The sequence below is a fragment of the Heptranchias perlo genome, chromosome 3 (genome assembly GCF_035084215.1).
Source record: "Heptranchias perlo isolate sHepPer1 chromosome 3, sHepPer1.hap1, whole genome shotgun sequence".
In the NCBI taxonomy this organism is placed as follows: Eukaryota; Metazoa; Chordata; class Chondrichthyes; order Hexanchiformes; family Hexanchidae; genus Heptranchias; species Heptranchias perlo.
This window is the reverse complement of record NC_090327.1, coordinates 98,945,974-98,966,176: the sequence shown is the minus strand read 5'-3', so window position 1 is coordinate 98,966,176 and position 20,203 is coordinate 98,945,974. Positions and strand designations below refer to the sequence as shown.

General features: G+C 41.8%; 1 protein-coding gene across 1 annotated transcript in view; it reads left to right on the top strand.

The window, feature by feature from the left end:
- The window catches only part of LOC137318085 (transcriptional activator GLI3-like), a 371,554-nt gene that overhangs the window by 25,145 nt on the left and 326,206 nt on the right, over positions 1-20,203 (top strand). The window contains exon 2 of the mRNA XM_067981056.1: positions 10,110-10,272. Coding sequence (XP_067837157.1) covers positions 10,149-10,272 — 124 coding nt within the window. The 5' untranslated portion in view covers positions 10,110-10,148. The remainder of the gene's footprint in view (positions 1-10,109; positions 10,273-20,203) is intronic.

The window sequence follows — 20,203 nt, the reverse complement described above, 5'->3', positions numbered from 1 at the left end:
TTATGAACAAGAGGAAACTTGCTGTTTATCACTATGCAAGAACACAATACATGCCATAACCTCTCAATTTTATTTGCTCAATACTTTGCAGTGGTGCAGGTTATTACAGTATATGTCCTGAGGTGAACTGCATGAATGGACCCTATGTCACAAGACACTACACATGATCTTAGACTTGGGTTACTCAGGGATTGTTCTCATGGAAACCTTGCAAAGATTTTGGTGAAAGAGACAAGAAGGCCAAGTGGTCACTCTTGATGCTCTGCCAGTCTTTGGGCAAGAATGTTTCTGTGTAGATTTTATTCTGATCCTCCCATCTCCACCATTGTTCACAAGATTGGTTGTAGCTAAGGGCAGCATTGGGGCTCCTTAATCCAGAAAATCTGAGAGTAGAACTTTTGATCTGCAACGTTCATGTGGAGCACTTAATGTGCTCTTCCGACATTGCTGTGTGCCCTTTTAACACAGGCATTAACCCACTTATTTTAAACTAGTTAACACCTGTGTAAACGTAGTGCACGTAGAGATTTTGTAATTGTTATGCGTGAACTTCACTGATCGATTTTCTAATCTCTGATCTCCTTGGCTACATATGGCATGATTCCCTGTAAAACTTACATTTTACCGTTTGGGCCTTGATAGGGAAAGACTATTGATGCAGTGCTTTCTTTGAGATGCAGTGAGTACTCTGCTAACTCTTGTAAAAGAACTCCTTACAAAAAGTGGAAGATGTTTATGCAGTGATGTGACAATAATTGTTTCATCCTTTTGGGGTTTGATTTCCTAGATGTTCTATATCAATGCTCAGGGCCATTCTTTATTTCAAGTCCCCAAAGTCTGTCACCCAGTTTAAGGGTTCTTTTAGCTGATGTTGCAGTCTGTTCTTCCTCACCACCCCTCGCCCATCCTGCCAGGAAGTTAGTAGAAGAACATCTTGTGATATCCAAATTCATTAAGGACACCTAGAAACTTTAAACTTTTTGTTTGTCCACTGTCATCTACTTGGAATCTGAATCTTGCTCTCTCCAAGGTCATGAACCATTTGAACCTATGGTATTGCATGATCTTAGGTACCCTACTTGGACTGTTATCAGACATCTTGCTCTCATTTCCACATGCAGAATAAGTGGGACTTCATGTTATAGTAGTCCCACTTGAAATGGATTGGATTTTCTGTTCATTGATAGCCAATGGATGGAAAATCTAACGCTATTGTTTTGTAACTGGATAGGGCAATCTTGTGATTAAATCTGAAGGTTTTGTATAAATTACTTGATTCATTCATCGCTTAAGGTTATGGTCTTTAAGCTTTACCTGCCATCGCATGCTTCTGTGGAGAGAATGTATTGTGCTCTGATGTCCTTAGAGTCAAGCCAATCTTTAGACCGAACCAAGGATGTTTGCCAGGCCAGCCCATACATATATTTTATTTGATAAACCCATTACCAAACACCAGATATCAAAACAGGTCTACCAGGCAAAATGAAGGATTATTCTGCAGCCATTTCATGTCCCAACAAGTAAAGACAGCATCAGAGAGTAATGTACATGCAAAGCATTGCTGCCCTGTGCCAGTAACTCAGGGTGTCAGCCGTTTAGTGCCTTTAAAATTCTGTGTGCTTTTTGTTCCATGATAGAATTACAGATTTGTTCATAGAGAATAAACAAATGAGTTTGAATGGTTGATTCTTTCCTTCTGATCTGTCTCATTCTCTGAATGTAGCTCAGACTCAACATAGAAGGCTCTCTTAACACTGACCCCTCTTTTTTCCCCTCTCACTGACTCACAGCATTTGTAACTTATCAAACCTATGAATGTACTTGATTCCTTCTGTTCCAAAAAAAGAAGATGCAAATTCAGAATGAGGCCTTAAGTGAAACGTTGGAGGGTGGCAGTCATGTGACTTTAAAGGCTGCTGCCATGAAGCAAAAGGGGCAGTGTCCTGTGATTTCTCTTGTTTGGATAATAGCATATTCATTTGTATGCGTAGGTTGAACTGCATTCAAAGAATAAGTAAGATCATATCCAAAGCGGTATTCCTGCTATAGAGAGGGGGACTTGATGGGTGACTTCACCTCTTGCTCTTTGTCACGGTGATGGAGACCTTTTCTGTTGTAACACAAAACAGCGTTAATGTTGCTGGAGTGGATGGCACTGGTTAAGGGCGTAACCTTTCCCAATACACTTGCTATAGAAATGTCTATTTACCCTGGTTGCTGAAGGTACCACTTGATTACAGCTTAAACTAGAACAAGAGTGAAGTGATGATTGCCTTTGATATTGCGATAGGCGTCAACTGCTTTAACTTTTCTCATCATTGGAAACTGAAGAGCTTTAATTTTTTTTATAGCATTTAATATTGCTCTGATCTCCAAGACACTGCAGCTGTTTAATATCTGCAGTAAAAACTATGGTGAGCCCCAAAATAAATTGTTTTCAAATGGTTTTTATACCCACCCCATCAAATTTTCCAAGAGCACTGGCTAAGATATAAATAAGGACATTTAAAAAGCAGGATCAGAAAGGAAATGCACCAGCTTGATATTTAACTCTACATGTCTCCCTTCCCCAATATTCTGCTCGACTTGCCCTTCTAGTATACAGTTGTACTTTACCACATGTAAAATAGTCCATATGTACAATTGAAGAGACAAACACCTGTCCACTGCCATTACAATTTCTACTCAGGACTTCAACTAGAAATCTTTCGAGTGTTGTATAGCCTAATTGTGTTCACAATCACTAAATTTTTGGTCATTTTTAATTTTAAAAAAACTATTAGCAACCGCAATAAAGTTTGCTTTAAATAGACATCACCAATATTTTGCACTGGGCATCATAACTTCAGATTTGCTGAGTTAACGTTTAATACAATTATGAGAAAGTGAACTTATTCCCACCCATTCTAAATAATGAAAAAGAAAAGAAAATCCCCCCTTTCTCTCACTCTCTTTGGATGTTCTAAATCATTACCTGGCCTAGAGAGAAATTACATAGAATGTACAGCACAGAAACAGTCCATTTGGCCCAACAGGTCCAGGCCAGTGTTTATGCTTTGCACGAGCCTCCTCCCTTCCGACTTCATCTAACCCTATCAGCATACCCTTCTATTCCTTTCTCCCTCATATGTTTATCTAGCTTCTGCTTAAATGCATCTATGCTAGTCGCCTCAACTACTCCTTGTGGTAGCAAGTTTCACATTTTAACCACTCTCTGGGTAAAGAAGTTTCTCCTGAATTTCCTATTGGATTTATTCGTAACTATCTTATATTTATGGCCCCTAGTTCTGGTTTTCCCCCCAAGTGGAAACATCTCCTCTAGGTCTACCCTATCAAACCCTTTCATATTCTTGAAGACCTCTATCAGGTCATCCCTCAGTCTTCTCTTTTCTAGAGAAAAGAGCCCCAGCCTGTTCAATCTTTCCTGATGGGTATAACCTCTCAGTTCAGGTATCACCCTAGTAAATCGTTTTTGCACCATCTTCCGTGCCTTTATATCCTTTTTATAATATGGAGACCAGAACTGTTCACAGTACTCCAAGTGTGGTTTAATCAAGGTTCTATACAAGTATAACATAACTTCTGCTTTTCAATTCTATCCCTCTAGAAATGAATCCCAGGGCTTGGTTTGCTTTGTGTTAATGGGATTATTAACCTGCATCGCTACTTTTAGTGATTTGTATATCCGTTCCCCCAGATCCCTCTGCCCCATTTAGATTCTTATTATCCCAGCAGTATGTAGCCCCCTTATTCTCCCTACCAAAATGTACCACCTCACACTTGTCTATATTGAAACCAATTTTCCAATTACACACCCATTCTGCAAGTTTATTAATGTCATCTTGTATTTTATAGCAGTCTTCCTCAGTATTAACAATGCCCCCAAATTTGGTGTCATCTGCAAATTTTGAAATTGCACTTCCGATTCCCGAGTCCAAATTGTTTAAGTAACTGTGAGCAATAGTGGTCCCAGCACCTGTCCTTGTAGAACACCACTTCCCACCTTTTTCCAGGCTGAGTAACTATCTTTAAGTCCTCCATTCTGTTTTCTGTTTTGTAGCCAGCTTGCTATCCATTCTGGTACTTGTGCCCTGACTCCACATGCTCTGACCTTAGTCACGAGTCTACTATGCGGTACCTTATCGAAGGCCTTTTGGAAATCCAAATATATTACATCTACTGTGTTACTCTTGTCTATCCTTTCTGTTACTTCTTTAAAGAATTCAATAAGGTCGGTCAAGCATAATTGTCCCTTTTGAAATCCGTGCTGACTATTTATTATATTTTTGGTTTCTAGATGTTTTTCTATTATATCTTTGAGTAAGGATTCCATGATCTTTCCTACCACTGATGTTAAGCTAATTGGTCTGTAGTTCCCTGCACTTGTTCTCACTCCCTTTTTAAATATAGGAATCATGTTAGCTGTTCGCCGGTCCTCTGGCACTATTCCCTTTTCTAATGAATTTTTATATGTATGTAATAGTGCCTCTGCTATCTCTTCCCTAACTTCTTTTAATATGCGCTGATTCAATCCGCCCGGACCAGGGGTTTTATCCTCTCCATGTTTAATTAGTTTATCAATTATTTCCCCCCTTTCTATCTTAAATGTCATTATATCTTTTTTGATCTCTTCATCAAGTCATGCCCACCATGTTAGTCTCCCTGGTAAATACTGAGACAAAATAATTATTTAATATTTCTGCCATTTCACTGTCATTACCAGTGAGTTTATCGTGTGTATCCCTATCCTGATTTTTCTTTTGTTATTTATGTGTCTGTAGAATACTTCTTAAATTGTGAATGTCAATGCATGTCACTAAGCCACAGTGACACCAGACTGACCTGGAACAACTAATCTCTAATGAAATCTTCCACATCTCACTCTCGAGTAATAACCAGAGAAATGTGATTTCTTTGGGTATCTCCATGTGTGTTAACTTCCTTAGCCAAAAGGACTGGCAGCTAGTTTGGTGAGACCAGTGTCAAATATAGTCTTCATTAACAAAACAGAGCAAGATCAAGTCTTTAAATCTATTGAAGCTTTCTAGAGCTGTTAGAGAGAAGCATCATTGACTTTGAGGAGGGCTGGGAATGACATCTGGGGTCAAACCCATTTTCAGCATGAGTGGGGGCGGAGGGAAGATGTGGTCCTCTGCCTACCAGTTGTGTCTTTACTTCCGAGCAAAAGAAATGCAATTCAAATTTGTACATATATAATACTGGACACTAATTCAAACATTGGGAAAGGTGTATTTCTGTTTAATACCAGCGGATGTAAACTGGGTGTAATCTGACCTGGGGAAAGTCACATCCCTAGGCGGGAGTTAATCATAGAATTTTACTGCACAGAATGAGGCCATTCGGCCCATTGTGCCTGTGCCAGCTCTTTGAAAGAGCTGTCCAATTAGTCCCACTACCCCGCCCTTTCGCCGTAGCCTTGCAAATGTTTCCTTTTCAAGTATATATCTAAGTGCTGCATAATGTGTACTATGAGAATACCCCAAACCAGAGCTCCCCAGATGTTTTAGTGGCTAAATGCATCACGTGGTGATGCATGCATTCCAGAAGATCCCAAGTTTAATTCCTGGTCTGTTGTTAGTTGATACCAGCTGGAAGTAGCAGTTTGAGTTGAGCGCCACAGCTGGCCTCAGTGTTTCTGGGTTAGGGAAGGGAAAATCCAGCCTCATTGTTAGCCAGTGACCCCTACTGGATAATGTGTGAAAGTGTTGAGCAAGGACGAGTGCTGGCTCAGCTGTGATGCCTCACATGGTCACGTAGACCATGGACACTCACTATCTGGACTTAGTCATAAAGTAGCACCGAAGGAATGCTGGTAGCTGTGGAACCCTTGAAGTCTGTACCTTTGCAAGAGGAGAGAAAAATATAAAAGAAACACCATTTTTATTTGGAAGAAGCAATAAGACCCCAGGCCAACCACTTTACACATTTAAAGCAATTTTTTGTATTCTGTCTCTGCAACATCACACACCATGATTTATACTAGGGGCAATTTTTCTTTGGTTGAAAAACATAACAAGGCAGCATGATCCCTGGCCTTGCCCCTCCCTATCTCTGTAACCTCCTCCAGCCCTACAACTCTCCGAGAACTCTGCGTTCCTCCAATTCTGGCCTCTTGTGCATCCCCCATTTTGTTCGCTCCACCATTGCCGGCGATGCCTTCAGCTGTCTAGGCCCTAAACTCTGGAATTCCCTCCCTAAACCTAACCTCTCAACCTCTCCACCTCTCCTCCTTTAATACACTCCTTAAAACCTACCTCTTCGACCAAGCATTTGACCGAGTGTGGCTCCAAGGAGCCCTAGTAAAATTGAAGTCAATGGGTATCGGGGAAAACTCTCCAGTGGCTGGAGTTGTACCTAGCACAAAGGAAGATGGTAGTGGTTGTTGGAGGCCAATCATCTCAACCCCTGGACATTGCTGCAGGAGTTCCTCAGGGCAGTGTCCTAGGCCCAACCATCTTCAGCTGCTTCATCAATGACATTCCCTCCATCATAAGGTCAGAAATGGGGATGTTCGCTGATGATTGCATAGTGTTCAGTTCCAACCCCTCAGATAATGCCCTCATGCAGCAAGACCTGGACAACATCCAGGCTTGGGGTGATAAGTGGCAAGTAACAATTGCGCCAGACAAGTGCCAGGCAATGACCATCTCCAACAAAAAGAGCCTAACCACCTCCCCTTGACATTCAATGGCATTACCATCACCGAATCCCCCACCATCAGCATCCTGGGGGTCACCATTGACCAGAAACTTAACTGGACCAGCCACATAAATACTGTGGCTACAAGAGCAGGTCAGAGGCTGGGTATTCTGCGGCGAGTGACTCATCTCCTGACTCCCCAAAACCTTTTCACCATCTACAAGGCACAAGTCAGGAGTTGGTTGGAATACTCTGCACTTGCTTGGATGAGTGCAGCTCCCCCAACACTCAAGAAGCTCAACACCATCCAGGACAAAGCAGCACGCTTGATTGGCGCCCCATCCACCACCCTAAATATTCACTCCCTTCACCACCGGCGCACCATGGCTGCAGTGTGTACCATCCACAGGATGCACCGCAGCAACTCGCCAAGGCTTCTTCGACAGCACCTCCCAAACCCGCGACCTCTACCACCTGGAAGGACAAGGGCAGCAGGCACATGGGAACAACACCACCTGCACGTTCCCCTCCGAGTCACACACCATTCCGACTTGGAAATATATCGCCGTTCCTTCATCGTTGCTGGGTCAAAATCCTGGAACTCCCCACCTAACAACAGCACTGTTGGGAGAACCTTCACCACACGGAGTGCAGCGGCTCAAGAAGACGGCTCACCACCATCTTCTCAAGGGCAATTAGGAATAGGCAATAAATGCTGGCCTTGCCAGCGACGCCCACATCCCATGAACGAATTTTAAAAAAAGATTTTCGTCACCTGTCCTGATGGCTTGGTGTTAATTTTTTGTCTGATTACGCTCTTGAGAAGCGGCTCGGGATGTTTTACTGTGTTAAAGGTGCTACATAAATGCAAGTGTTACTGTTCTAATAGAATTTTATTCATTTTTCCTTTGTATATAAAATGCACAGATCATTTGTGGTTTGCTATTTGTGTTGCATTGCTTTCCATTGACTTCACCTGTACTTCAGTTGTATTTCAATTAGACATTATTCTGATCGTAGCTTCAGTTCAGTTTTTTTTTGAATGAGGCTTTTATATGAATGTTGCAAAGCTTCGCCATTCTTAATGATCGCATTTGCGAAGATTATCTCTGGTTCTCAGAGCATATAGAAGAAAAGTTAGTTAAGGCAGTGGCGAAGGCACAAAGGAAGCCTTAATACAGAGATTAGGTAAATGGCAAAATGCAAGAGGCTAATTGAAATCCTCTAATCTGTGACTCCAGTTGAAAGTGCTGCCTGGCACCATCAGATTGTCACTGCTACTTGACTTTAAGCAACTCATCTAGCTAATCTGGTATTTAAAAGATGGAGCGAGCTTCATTTTAAAAGAATTGAAAGCAACTGCAAAATAATGGGAGCTTGTGTTAAGTTTTAACTTGTGAAAGGAAATTTGAGCTGCATAATAATTTTAGAAAGCAAAATGCTCTTGTAATTAAGACATTTGGGGAAATTGTCGCTTTTAATTTCTTCTTCTCCCATGTATGTATTCTTAAATTCAAGTCCTGAATGAACACCTTTCTGAATTCATTGGCCTCTGAAAAAATGGTAAATGCAATTTTTATATTGATTTTCATCTTTGCAGTTACCACAGATCTGTTTTTACAAACTATTATCAGTGTCTTTGCAATGTGAAGTTAATATGTTCTTGGTACACTCAGGACCACTGCATAGGTACACAGTAATAGCAGGGCAAGGCTGTAATGGAACTATGGGTACAAGACTTGGCTTGTTGAATATATTAATCAGTAAATTGCAGATCTTGGGTTTTTTATATATCTTCTAGATTTGAATTTGTTTGTTGCACAGTTTTGTTGAATTCCTAAATGTCCACGATATTTTGTAGGTCAGTTTAATAGGACTGATAAACAGCCCTTTATGCTTGAACACAGAGTCTAATTTCCTGCTCGTTTTTCTCACCACCTCTTCGGTTTCTCTTTTTTTATATAGTTTATACTGTTCGAATTTTATTGTATCCCCAAAGACTGCTTCGAATAGAACAGATCAAAGCTGTACAGCTGAACACCGCAAATACTCAGGCTTATTTCTTAAAAATTAAACATGTTATGTTTGCTTGCACAGTGATCAGAGTGCTCTTTACGTTGATAACAATCAGTATGAACTTTTCTGCTGCTGATGTAATGATGATGAATGCTGTGACACTGCTGTTTTGGACAGCTCTTCCCAGAGGAGACGAAGCAGTTACTAATGAAATGAATAAAAGTAAGGTTGCATTGAGGAAAAAATGGGGGACAGTGAAAGAGAAACAAAGTGAGGATCAAGTCATGGTAGAAAACAAAAAAAAAACACAGCAGTTAAAACAAAAATATGGAAAATGAGATGGGAAGAGATCCAAGAGGAGATGAGGTGTTAGATTGGGATTGTAAGGAAAGAAAGGGTTGGCAAAGTTTATCAATTAGATTTAATAAATGGAAGGAAAAAGCAGACAGAAAAGGCATTGGACAAAGGAATAAAGCACTGCTCACGTTACAGGTGGCATAAATAGTTTTCTTCAGATCTTCATTTTAACCAGCAGTCATATTTATAAAATCGCAGGGTTATTTTGCAAGGGTTTATATTGGGCAAGAATGGTGCATTCCTTCCGTTTGCGCACCCCTCCACTTTCAAAAGCTGTGTAGTGACCGCTAGGAAGTCTGTTGCAATTGCAGACTTTTATATTGTTGCACAAGTCACTGCGATCAGGTTTAGAGATTTGTTTTATGCACCGTTTTTGATGCAATGCATTTGACTTCAATAAAGTTCTGATTTCCACCAGCTTCTGCAGATTTGCCAAATGTCTCCTACGTTTAAGGTTTCTGGTCTTTGGCAGAAATTTGTAACTGTGCTTTAAACAGAAAGACACACCTGTGTGCTGATTGGTCTTAGAGTGATTATGTTTAAAAATAAGGTCTGGGATGCTAGCTTTCAAACTTGTTCAAAAATACAAGAGGCACGGCTCGGCAGACTGTGTCTAGAATGTGAAATGTTAGAAAGCTGCTTTTACTGCTTTTTACCTGTGAGAGTTGATGTATATTGATAAGTTTAAGTTGCAATTTGCCTCAGGAATAAGTGGAAGATAGATCTTTATTTCAGTGTCTGGTGGTGGAGATGCCAATATTTTAAATTGAGACCATGGGGCAGGCATTCAGGAAAGTTGTAGCTGTGCTGTCGCTTATTTCTGCATCTTCGATGACTGGTATTTGAGAAATTTCTCCCTAACAACAGTGTTAGATTGTAAGAGTAATGGAAAAGTTAGCTTAAAATAAACTTAACAGGTTCTTTAGCATATTACCTCAGCTCACTACAGACTTGTGAAGCCTTGTATAATGTGAAGATGTGGATTTTAATTTAAAATATTGGTCCATTAAGGAATCCTAATCCATGAGTGACTGTGTGATTTTTATTTTTTCTCTGTCCCTTTCTTTTGCTTATAGCTGTGCTGGTGTTGAGAGCTGAGGTAATGAAAAATCACCATGGATGCCCAGTCACACAGTACTACCACAGCTGAAAAGAAAAAAGTAGAAAATTCCATTGTAAAGGGATCTTCTCGCACAGATGTCAGTGAAAAAGCCATAGCCTCCAGTACAACGTCCAATGGTAAGTAGTGTAGTGTGCGGGGATTTGCTAACTGTGAGAGCAGCAATTATTTTTTTTGTTCACTGCATTCCTCATGAATGGATCAGCTGCACCTGGATTTTTGTTTGTTTTGGGAAAGTGTTGGTGGTGGGTGGAGGAAGAAGAATTTGGAATTAAAGTAATCCCTGTTATAAGCCCAGTGCAGAGCAATTTTTCTTTCACGCTGCTGGGTTCTGTTCCAGTTAAAGCTGCTCTTTGTAATTTGATGAGATTTACCGTGATTTTTTCCCCCTTCTTTAGTGAGCGTTGCAATTGGTGCATGAAGAGTTGTGGCCAGTTGCACATACGTGCAAATTGATTTTCCTTCCTCCTTTTAAATATGCACTGAAGTGATATACCTGAGTTGAGCTGTCATTATGGAGTATGTGGTGCTTGCTCTAGCCTTGTGTACATGGAATCTTGCTTGTGCACAGGGAGAATGGGCACAGAGAGCACAGATGGCGGGTAAGCGGCCTAAATTGGGGCCTACTGATTGGACCCATGACTTTGAGTCCTGGAGTCTGCTTGTAAAATGTTAGATTCCGACTGAGGCACAAAAGCAATAAGTACCCTGTTCACACAACTGGGGACCATCTTACACATACTGAGAGGAAGAAAATTGTAATTTGGGTGCAGGGATGAGGGACTTCAGTTATGTGGAAAGCCTAGAGAAGCTGAGATTGTTCTCTTTAGAGCAGAGACGGTTATGGGATGATTTAATGGAGGTGTCCAAAATTAGGCAGGGTTTTGACGAGTAAATAAGGAGAAACTGTTTCGGCTGGCGTAAGGATCGGTAACCAGAGGACACAGATTTAAGATAATTGGCAAAAGAATCAGAGGGGAGATTAGGAGAATTTTTTTTATGCAGCGAGTTGTTATGATCTAGAATGCACTGTGTGAAAGAGTGTTGGAAAGAAATTTAACAGTAACTTTCAAAAGGGAATTGGATATATATTTGAAAAGGAAAAATTTGCAGAGCTATGGGGAAAGAGCAGGGGAGTGGGACTAATTGGATAGCTCTTTCAATGAGCCGGCACAGGTACAATGGGCCAAATGGCCTCTCTCTGCGGTGTAAGATTCTACGTGAATGTCCCTCCTTTTTCCATCCTATCCTGCTCCCTTCTGCTCTGGTGTCCTCTTCTGTACCTGCATTTGGGACCAGATAGAATATCACCATGTGTGCAAACATACTTGTGTGCCTGCTGCAGATGATCTTCATCTATGCTAGCTTACCCCTTGTCATTTAATGAAGCTTTTTTTTTAAGATATGGTGTTATTTGATGTTTGGACAAAGCTCTGAGCCTTAAAATGAGTTCTGAAAAAACAGTGAATCTGAGTGATAGGTTTGTACTGTATAAGTTATTGAGTACATTGACCTATGAAAGCTGCGTCAATGCCAAGGATGTGGCCGTTTCCTTTAATCTCCTTGTTGTTATGTTCCAAAGGCAGGTGGACAATCCTGGTTTTCTTTTAATTGTGCAAAAGCTGATACTGCACAGCTACAAAATTTGAAGTCTGGCACGAGGATCTAAAGTTGTTAACATTTTTGCCCCGGCTTCCTATTCCCTCAGCCGCCCTTGTCCCCCAAATGTTGCTGCAGCAATGAATCCTTGTTTTACCCCCCACCCCCTCCCCCCTCCCTTGCCCTTTAATTAGCGTTTTTCATTCTGTGGAGACTGGCAAGAGGGAACACCGAAAAAAGACTGATCATGGGGTGGCAATAAAAAGAAGCAGTGGGGCTCATGCAAGGAACACTTCCTGTTGAAGTGGTAGCTCATACTTTCCAGCCAGTGCTGCTGTAAAAGGAGTGTTAAAACTTTTTACCCATTTATGGCCTCATGGTCAGAATGAAGTAATACGTGAGTCACATTGTGTGGGTCAGAGTTGAAAAGAGGCAGTGAGCAATATGGAGAGCTTAGTCTGCATTTAACATTCTGAAAGGGTAGGGGAGGGGGTTGCTCACATTATGATACAAGGCAGTCAGAAATGCCATGAAACCCAATCCACAGTGGCTGATAAGGATCTCTGACTCCCCTGGGACAGGCCGGATTTTAGCCTTATTATGAAAACCTTTCTTGCACCCACCCCTCTCCTCTCCTCTCCCCTCCCGCAACCCATCCACCTACTGAAATGAAAAGGAAACATTCCAGAATTCGTAAAAATGTCACTTTTATTTGTTACTAGCACAAAACATTTTTGAGTTTGAAATATACATCGCTTAAAAGAATTTCTTTTGCTCAGACATACTGTGGTTTCACAAAACCTCAACAATTTTTTTTAAAAAAAGCTTAAAATAGTACTGCATTTAAAAAAGAAGTGCTGCTTAATTTTGTTTTTGAAAAGCCAGCACAATTTATTTTTGCGACAGTTTGAATGTACTAACTGGACTTTGCTAGCTTTAAATGCTCATCACTCGACCTCATCTAAAATGCCTGGTTCAGAGAGTTATATTGTAGTGTAGTAAAGGCTAGGGATTTTCCAATAACTTTCTTTTTTTTGGCTTGGCTAGCTCATGCTGTTTTTTTTTTAGTTAAAGTTGAGTTCCATCCCAATTATTAAATCTTAGGAGACCATTCCTGTATCTTTCTATAAATGGTAGCTTCATCCCAAGTTCTTTCATCTCTTTTCCACCTCTCCTGACTTGACAGTTGAAAAGGTCTGACTGTGCCACACAATGGTTTGATTGGTTTCTCTGGGGGATGCTTTTCCCTGCCTCATCATTCGCCAGGCAGGTGGACCAGAAAGTCTTCTGATTCTTTTGTTGCTTCTCAAAGTCTGGGGTCTTTGAGAGAATAAATCCACCGTCATGGGATAATTTGCTAAAGGAGACTGGAGGAGGTGAGAGAAAAGCCTCTCCACTTGGGTGCAGAATTAATGAAATACTGATGTTCCAGTCTTTGCGATTGAAAATCTCTGGGAATGCAATGGGTGGAGACGGCACTTGTCGTGTGTTTTTAAAAAAAACTGTGCTCTTTACTTCAGATTTATGAAGCTTGAACTAGTGCAAAGTTTGCAAAATAATGCAAAGAAAACCACAGTTTTTTCCCCCAAGTATTATTTTGAGTTATTTAAAATTTGTGGGGTGGGGGCATATGTTCAAAGGAAAGTTCATGCAGAAAAGATCATTGCTCACATATACTCCTTAAGCCTTTAGATTACCCACTAACAGCAAATAGTAGGAATTCCATGTGACAGAAGTAAGCTTAAGTTAACACAGGATAAAAAGTAAATTACAGATAGGCTGTCCTCAGCCATCTTTGTGGCTACAGATAAGGTTTCATTTCAGAACGGACAGACGACTTTTCCACTTACAGACCCATTCTGCTGCACCTGTGATAACAACTCCTGGATTCTAATTGAAATTGGTTTGAAAATGGATTTTTAGTTTTCTGTGTCTGTGAAAATATTGAATGGAGTCGAGCTGCCAGTAAGTATCCCAGACTGTGGAAATGTGGCAGGAAACTGGAATCATCTTTCAAGCCTGTATCAATGATACGACAGTTTTGTGATCTGTCATATTAATGAAATCATTGATCACTTGATGGAGTGGGTAATAAACTGCTTTCTGAGAATATTGTTCAGAAAGGCTGATCAAAGTCTGTGGAGATGAAAAAGTATAAAGCTCGGAATTGTCGAGCCACCTACATTAATAGGTGGATGGCAGCTTTTGTTGTATGGGCTTTCAAACAACACATATCTATTGATTTTTGAATTTGGCTTCAAATATACTGTTGAGGGTACATTAATCAAATTGTGGATGTTAACCTGGGCATTTTAACTTCTGAGCATTTGAACGAGTGCCGCTTCATATTTCTTTCTGTGTCTCTGTCATCTTTCTTCAATGCAAGAGGGGAAAAATTTCCTCGATTTTTCTCATTTATTTTTCTTTAGCTCTGTCCTCTCTTGCTGACTCTGCACCCTTTCATTTCCATGCTCTCTCTCTCAGCTCACTGATACACGTGCACACGTGTTATTGCTGCTGTAAGCTTTCTGTCGTTTCCAATTGCTGCGACTGGGTTGATTGCACTTCATTTTTCAGACTTTACTCCTTATTATCACTGCTAAATCCACTAAATTTCAGACCAAGATTTAACTTTGTGTTACTCGTAGAGGTAAATTTATTTTGTTTTTTTTTCCAAGACAATTTATATGTGGTATTTATCTGAAACTATTTAAAGGTGCGCTGGTGGGTTCAGTGGGTAAATGCACAATGAGTTGTTCTGATCTGTGCTCTGGTTCGATCCCTGGATTAGCTGATCTCAGTCAGGGACAGTGATGGGGCCTCTACAATGCCCCCGGGCTAGGGAGCGAATTTCAGCCAGGATTCCTGCTGGTGATCACTTCCTCTTGCAAATAGACATGTGTGGACATCGTGCAGGGACAGGATCGGGATCATCTGATCCTAATCCTGTCTCTGCACGATCTAATTGAGGTACTGGAAGGCTGTTGGCAACTATGGTTAATTTAGCAAGGCTATAGACCCGAGACATGGTGCCAGTTGGAGAATTTGGCATGGAGTTCAGTGCATTTCATTTGTTGCACTCCTGATTTTCCAACCCATTTGGAAAATTGGGAGCGTTGTGAATTAGGCCTGCTAAATCTCAATGATTTCATTAATATGACAACCCAATTCTCCAGTTGGTGTTTGCCACCAGGAGTATATCCTCAATGAAATTATCCAACTGGTCCAGCGTGACATCGCCTTCGGGAGAGGGAAGAGAACTGGCAGGGATGGGGGGGGGAAGGAAGCAAGCAAAAAGAAACTTAAACAGGGTGACGCACAGGTCAAACAGCTCAGTTGTGAGTCATTTCTGAGCCTACCAAGAACAGTGGTACTTGCCTTACAGTTTGCATTATTGCATCACCCCTATGCAGAAATTCACATATACTGCATGTGTGCATGAATAGTGTGTGTATACATGTGAGATTATTGGGCAAATTCAGCAATCTTGTAGCCCTTGCACAGAATCTGGCCAGACGGGCATGCAGGTCAGAGATTGGTTTTCAACCCTGTGGCATTGGTTCTTCAAACTATGCTCCCTTTGAGTGAGGCTCCATCCTGGGAGTGTGGAGTTGCCTAATTTTCCTTTATAAGGTGTTAATATATATAACAATTGAAATGAAGAAAAACATTTTTACAGCTTTATTTCTGTAAAACATTCTTTTAAATATACAAACTCCCAAACTTGTCAAACAGAGCACTGTGTAGCATCATGCATACAGAGCAAGGGACTGCATAGTATCATAGTATGTTCCAGCACAGGAGGAGGCCATTCGGCCCATCATGCCTGTGCCGGCTCTTTGGAAGACTTAGCCAATTAGCCCCACTCTTCTCTTTTCTCATAGCCCTGTAAATTTTTTCCCTTCTAGTATTTATCCAATTCCCTTTTGAAAGTTATTATTGCATCTGTTTCCACTGCCCTTTCAGACAGTAGATCATTACAACTCGCTGTGTTCTTTTTTAAAAAAAAGGTTTCCTCATGTTGCCTCTGGTTCATTTGCCAATCACTTTAAACATGTGCCCTCTGGTTACATACCCTTCTGCCACTGGAAACAGTTTTTCCCTATTTACCCTATCAAAGCCATTCATGATCTTGAACACCTTTATGAAATCTCCTCCCAACCTTCTCTGCTCCTAAAGAGAACAACCCCAGAACCTCCAGTCTCTCCACATCACTGGAGTTCCTCATCCCTGGTACCATTCTAGTAAATCTCCTCTGCACCCTCTCTGAGTTAATTGTATCCATGTGATTTATATCAATTAGTATTAATTTATTCAGGTGGTGCATATCAATTGGGAACTCTTGTATCCATTTATGAGATAGCTGATCTAGGCTGTGCTGTGGGTGTAATGTGGAGCTCTGTGAATAAAAGCCTGAAGCAACTGAAGACTAGGCTCTAGTATTCTATCCTTCACCACCTGGCTATCCAGTTTATAATACTCTGAGCCCTTGACATCCCTCCTAAAGTGCATATTACAGTAAAACGTTATGAGGTATTAATCTGTGGCCCATGTGAGATAAATTGGTGGCAGTTACACTGAAGTTGTGCTGTATTATAAACCTATTGTCCATTACCACCTGTATGCTCACTGGTCATTGACCTGTAATCAGAATTATATTACACTTCATTTTCTCCTCTCTTTAGTGTTCCAGCCAGTATCTCCCTGCCATGGCACTCACCCCTCCTCCTGCTCAAAAAGTAGTGTAGAGTCTATTTACTGCTCGTTGTGTTTCACTTTTGATTGGTTAATAGGAGGCTACTGTGTGAGGCAAAGGAGGAGATTGCGGGGGCTCTAACACATATATTCAGAACCTCTCTGGCCACAGGGGATGTGCCAGAGGACTGGAGAACCGCTAATGTAGTACCATTATTCAAGAAGGGGAGTAGGGAAAAACCGGGGAACTACAGGCTAGTGAGCCTAACATCAGTGGTAGGAAAATTATTGGAAAAAATTCTGAAGGACAAAATTAGTCTCCACTTGGAGAAGCAAGGATTAATCAGGGATAGTCAACATGGCTTTGTCAAGGGAAGATCATGTCTGACTAATTTGATTGAATTTTTTGAGGGGGTGACTAGGCGTGTGGATGAGGGTAACGCAGTGGATGTGGTATACATGGATTTCAGTAAGGCCTTCGATAAAGTCCCCCACAGGAGACTGGTCAAGAAGGTACGAGCCCATGGAATCCAGGGTGCTTTGGCACTTTGGATACAACACTGGCTTACTGGCAGAAGGCAGAGGGTGATGGTCGAAGGTTGTTTTTGTGACTGGAAGCCTGTGGCCAGTGGGGTACCACAGGGATCGGTGCTGGGTCCCTTGCTGTTTGTGGTCTACATTAACAACTTGGATATGAATGTAAAAAGTATGATCAGTAAGTTCGCTGATGATACAAAAATTGGTAGGGTGGTAAATAGCGAGGAGGATAGCCTCAGTCTGCAGGACGATATAGATGGGTTGGTCAGATGGGCGGAACAGTGGCAAATGGAATTTAACCCGGAAAAGTGCGAGGTGATGCACTTTGGAGGGACTAACAAGGCAAGGGAATACACAATGAATGGGAGGACCCTAGGCAAGACAGAGGGTCAGAGGGATCTTGGTGTGCAAGTTCACAGATCCCTGAAGGCGGCAGAACAGGTAGATAAGGTGATAAAGAAGGCATATGGGATACTTGCCTTTATTAGCCGAGGCATAGAATATAAGAGCAAGGAGGTTATGATGGAGCTGTATAAAACACTGGTTAGGCCACAGCTGGAGTACTGTGTGCAGTTCTGGTCGCCACACTACAGGAAGGATGTGATCGCTTTGGAGAGGGTGCAGAGGAGATTCACCAGGATGTTACCAGGGCTGGAGCGCTTCAGCTATGAAGAGAGACTGGGAAGATTGGGTTTGTTTTCCTTGGAGCAGAGGAGGCTGAGGGGGCACAGATAGGATGGATACTAAGGAGCTTTTTCCCTTCGTTGAGGGTTCTATAACAAGGGGACATAGATTCAAGGTAAAAGGCGGGAGGTTTAGAGGGGATTTGAGAAAGAACTTTTTCACCCAGAGGGTGGTTGGAGTCTGGAACTCACTGCCTGAAAGGGTTGTGGAGGCAGGAACCCTCACAACATTCAAGAAGCATTTGGATGAGCACTTGAAATGCCATAGCATACAAGGCTACGGACCAAATGCTGGAATATGGGATTAGAGTAGACAGGGCTTGATGGCCGGCGCGGACACGATGGGCCGAAGGGCCTCTATCCGTGCTGTATAACTCTAACTCTATGACTCTATTCCGTAGAGCAGTTCAGATAGAACTAGTGACCTTCAGTATCTTCTAGTTCAGTACTGGAGCAGGTGGTGACAAAAAAGGAAAGAACCACCACGCAAATCTCAAATAAAAGGAAAGGACTTGCATTTATATAGCACCTTTCATGACCTCGGGATGTTCCAAAGCACTTTCCAGCCAATGAAGTACTTTTGAAGTGTAGTCACTGTTATAGGGAAACACAGGAGCCAAATTCCACACAAGGTTAGACAAACAGCAATGAAATAAATTACCAGATCATCTGTTTTTAGGTGTTGTTTGAGAGATAAATGTGGGCCAGGACACCGGCAGACCTCCCACTCTTCTCTGAATAGTGCCATGGGATCTTTTATATCCACCTGAGAGGGCAGACAGGTCTCATCTGAAAGACGGCACCTCTGACAGTACAGCACTCCCTCAGTACTGCATTCAAGTGTCAGCCCTAGATTTTGTGCTCAGGTCTCTGGAGTGGGGCTTGAACCCACAACGTTCTAAGAGAGGAGAGTGCTACCACTAAGCCAAGGCTAACACTTAAAAAAAAAAAGAACAGAAAATGCTGGTATTACACAGAGCTCTGACCATAAGAAAAGAGGAAAGGCTGGTCAAGGTTTTGGGCGCAGACCCTCCCTCAATGCGATGGTGATCCTGTGCTGGGAGCTGTTGGAGAAAAGTGCTCTGGGTGCAGTGGAGTTGGAGCTCACAGCTACACTTCCTGCTCCTGAGCAAATTGAAAATGGCAGGGCTGGCTGAAGAACTGGAACAGATCCTTCAGTCCTTATTTTTAGAGGAAGGGGAAAAAAAAGTTTCCACGTTTTTAAACAGAATGACAGTTTAATTATATTTGCTGTCAAACTGTATTCAAGTTTCAGCCGTTAACAGCTCATGTCTTGGCGGCGTTCCGGCTTTTTAAATCATACTGGAGCTTAATTTGAAGCTTTAACCCACTACAAACATGCAAACTTATTTTGGTTCTTGGGTGGGGGTTGGGGTGGGGGGGGGGGGAATTGAGCTGGCAATTTTCGGAAAGGAATTTTATAACCATTTCATTACAGGGTTTGGTAATGTGAGTTTGAAGTGCTGTGCAGAGCTGTCAGGGTTAATTTAATCTTAGATTTGTATTTGAATGCTGTGCAGTATGATTTTATTTTGATGCTGTTACTGTGGAGTGTGTTTTGTATTCCTTTAGAATAATTTTTCCCCCCTCCTTCCTGAGGAATGATTTGATGATTGCTCTGATTTCAGTGTGTTTTGTCTCTGAGGTATTCTCTTCATTCTTTCTGTAAACCCAGGTCACTCCAACTGTGATTGTGAGCTTGAAAGAAGATCTGTGATCAAAGGCTTTAATGATATCATTGGTCTTTGGTGATTGATTAAGAACAGAAGTTCTGAAACATTTTACATGCTTGACTTTTTTCCCCTCATTACTCCAGGTTGTGCGAGTTTCTTTTAACCATTAGTAAAGTTTATGGTGTGTTTTGTGTAGTGAAGTTCATTAGATTACAATAAACACAACAGGAAGAATATCCTCACTGCTTTTGCTCCGCCGATAATGCTTTTGATATGGAGCAGGATTACGTGGGGCCAATGAGAAAGTAGTTGTTTAGGATAAACTGTTTAGGATAAACTTGTTTTAAACTTGTAGCTCCTTTTGCAAGGCCTCACAGCCAAGAGTTGGTGCATTTTCACATGAGCAGTATATATAAAAAAAAATTACAGTGATGTCGTTACGGTTTTTTTTTCATCCAAGTGAGGGGCTTTGATGCAGCCCTGTGTTTATCCCCTGGTGCTGACACATGATGTAAATCAGATCAAAAGATAGAGGGGGAAACTTCCAGAGGATGACTGCGGCAGCATGCCTGTGATTTCAGGATTATTCTCTGGCAACAGGCGAGGTTCCCCCCCCACCAGGGTGAGGCCCTCTTCCCTCCCCACCAAACCAGGGCGTGGTCCGCCCCCCCCCTCCACTTCCACCACCAGGGCGAGGTCCTCTACCCCCACTCCAGCACCAGGGCGAGGCCCTCTCCCCCTCCACCTCGGCCAGGGTATGGTTGTAAAATTCTTGCAGGGCGTTTGTGGATGGGTACAAACCGTTGCAGCTCTCCTGAAGGGAATGGGTGATTGGATTCAAC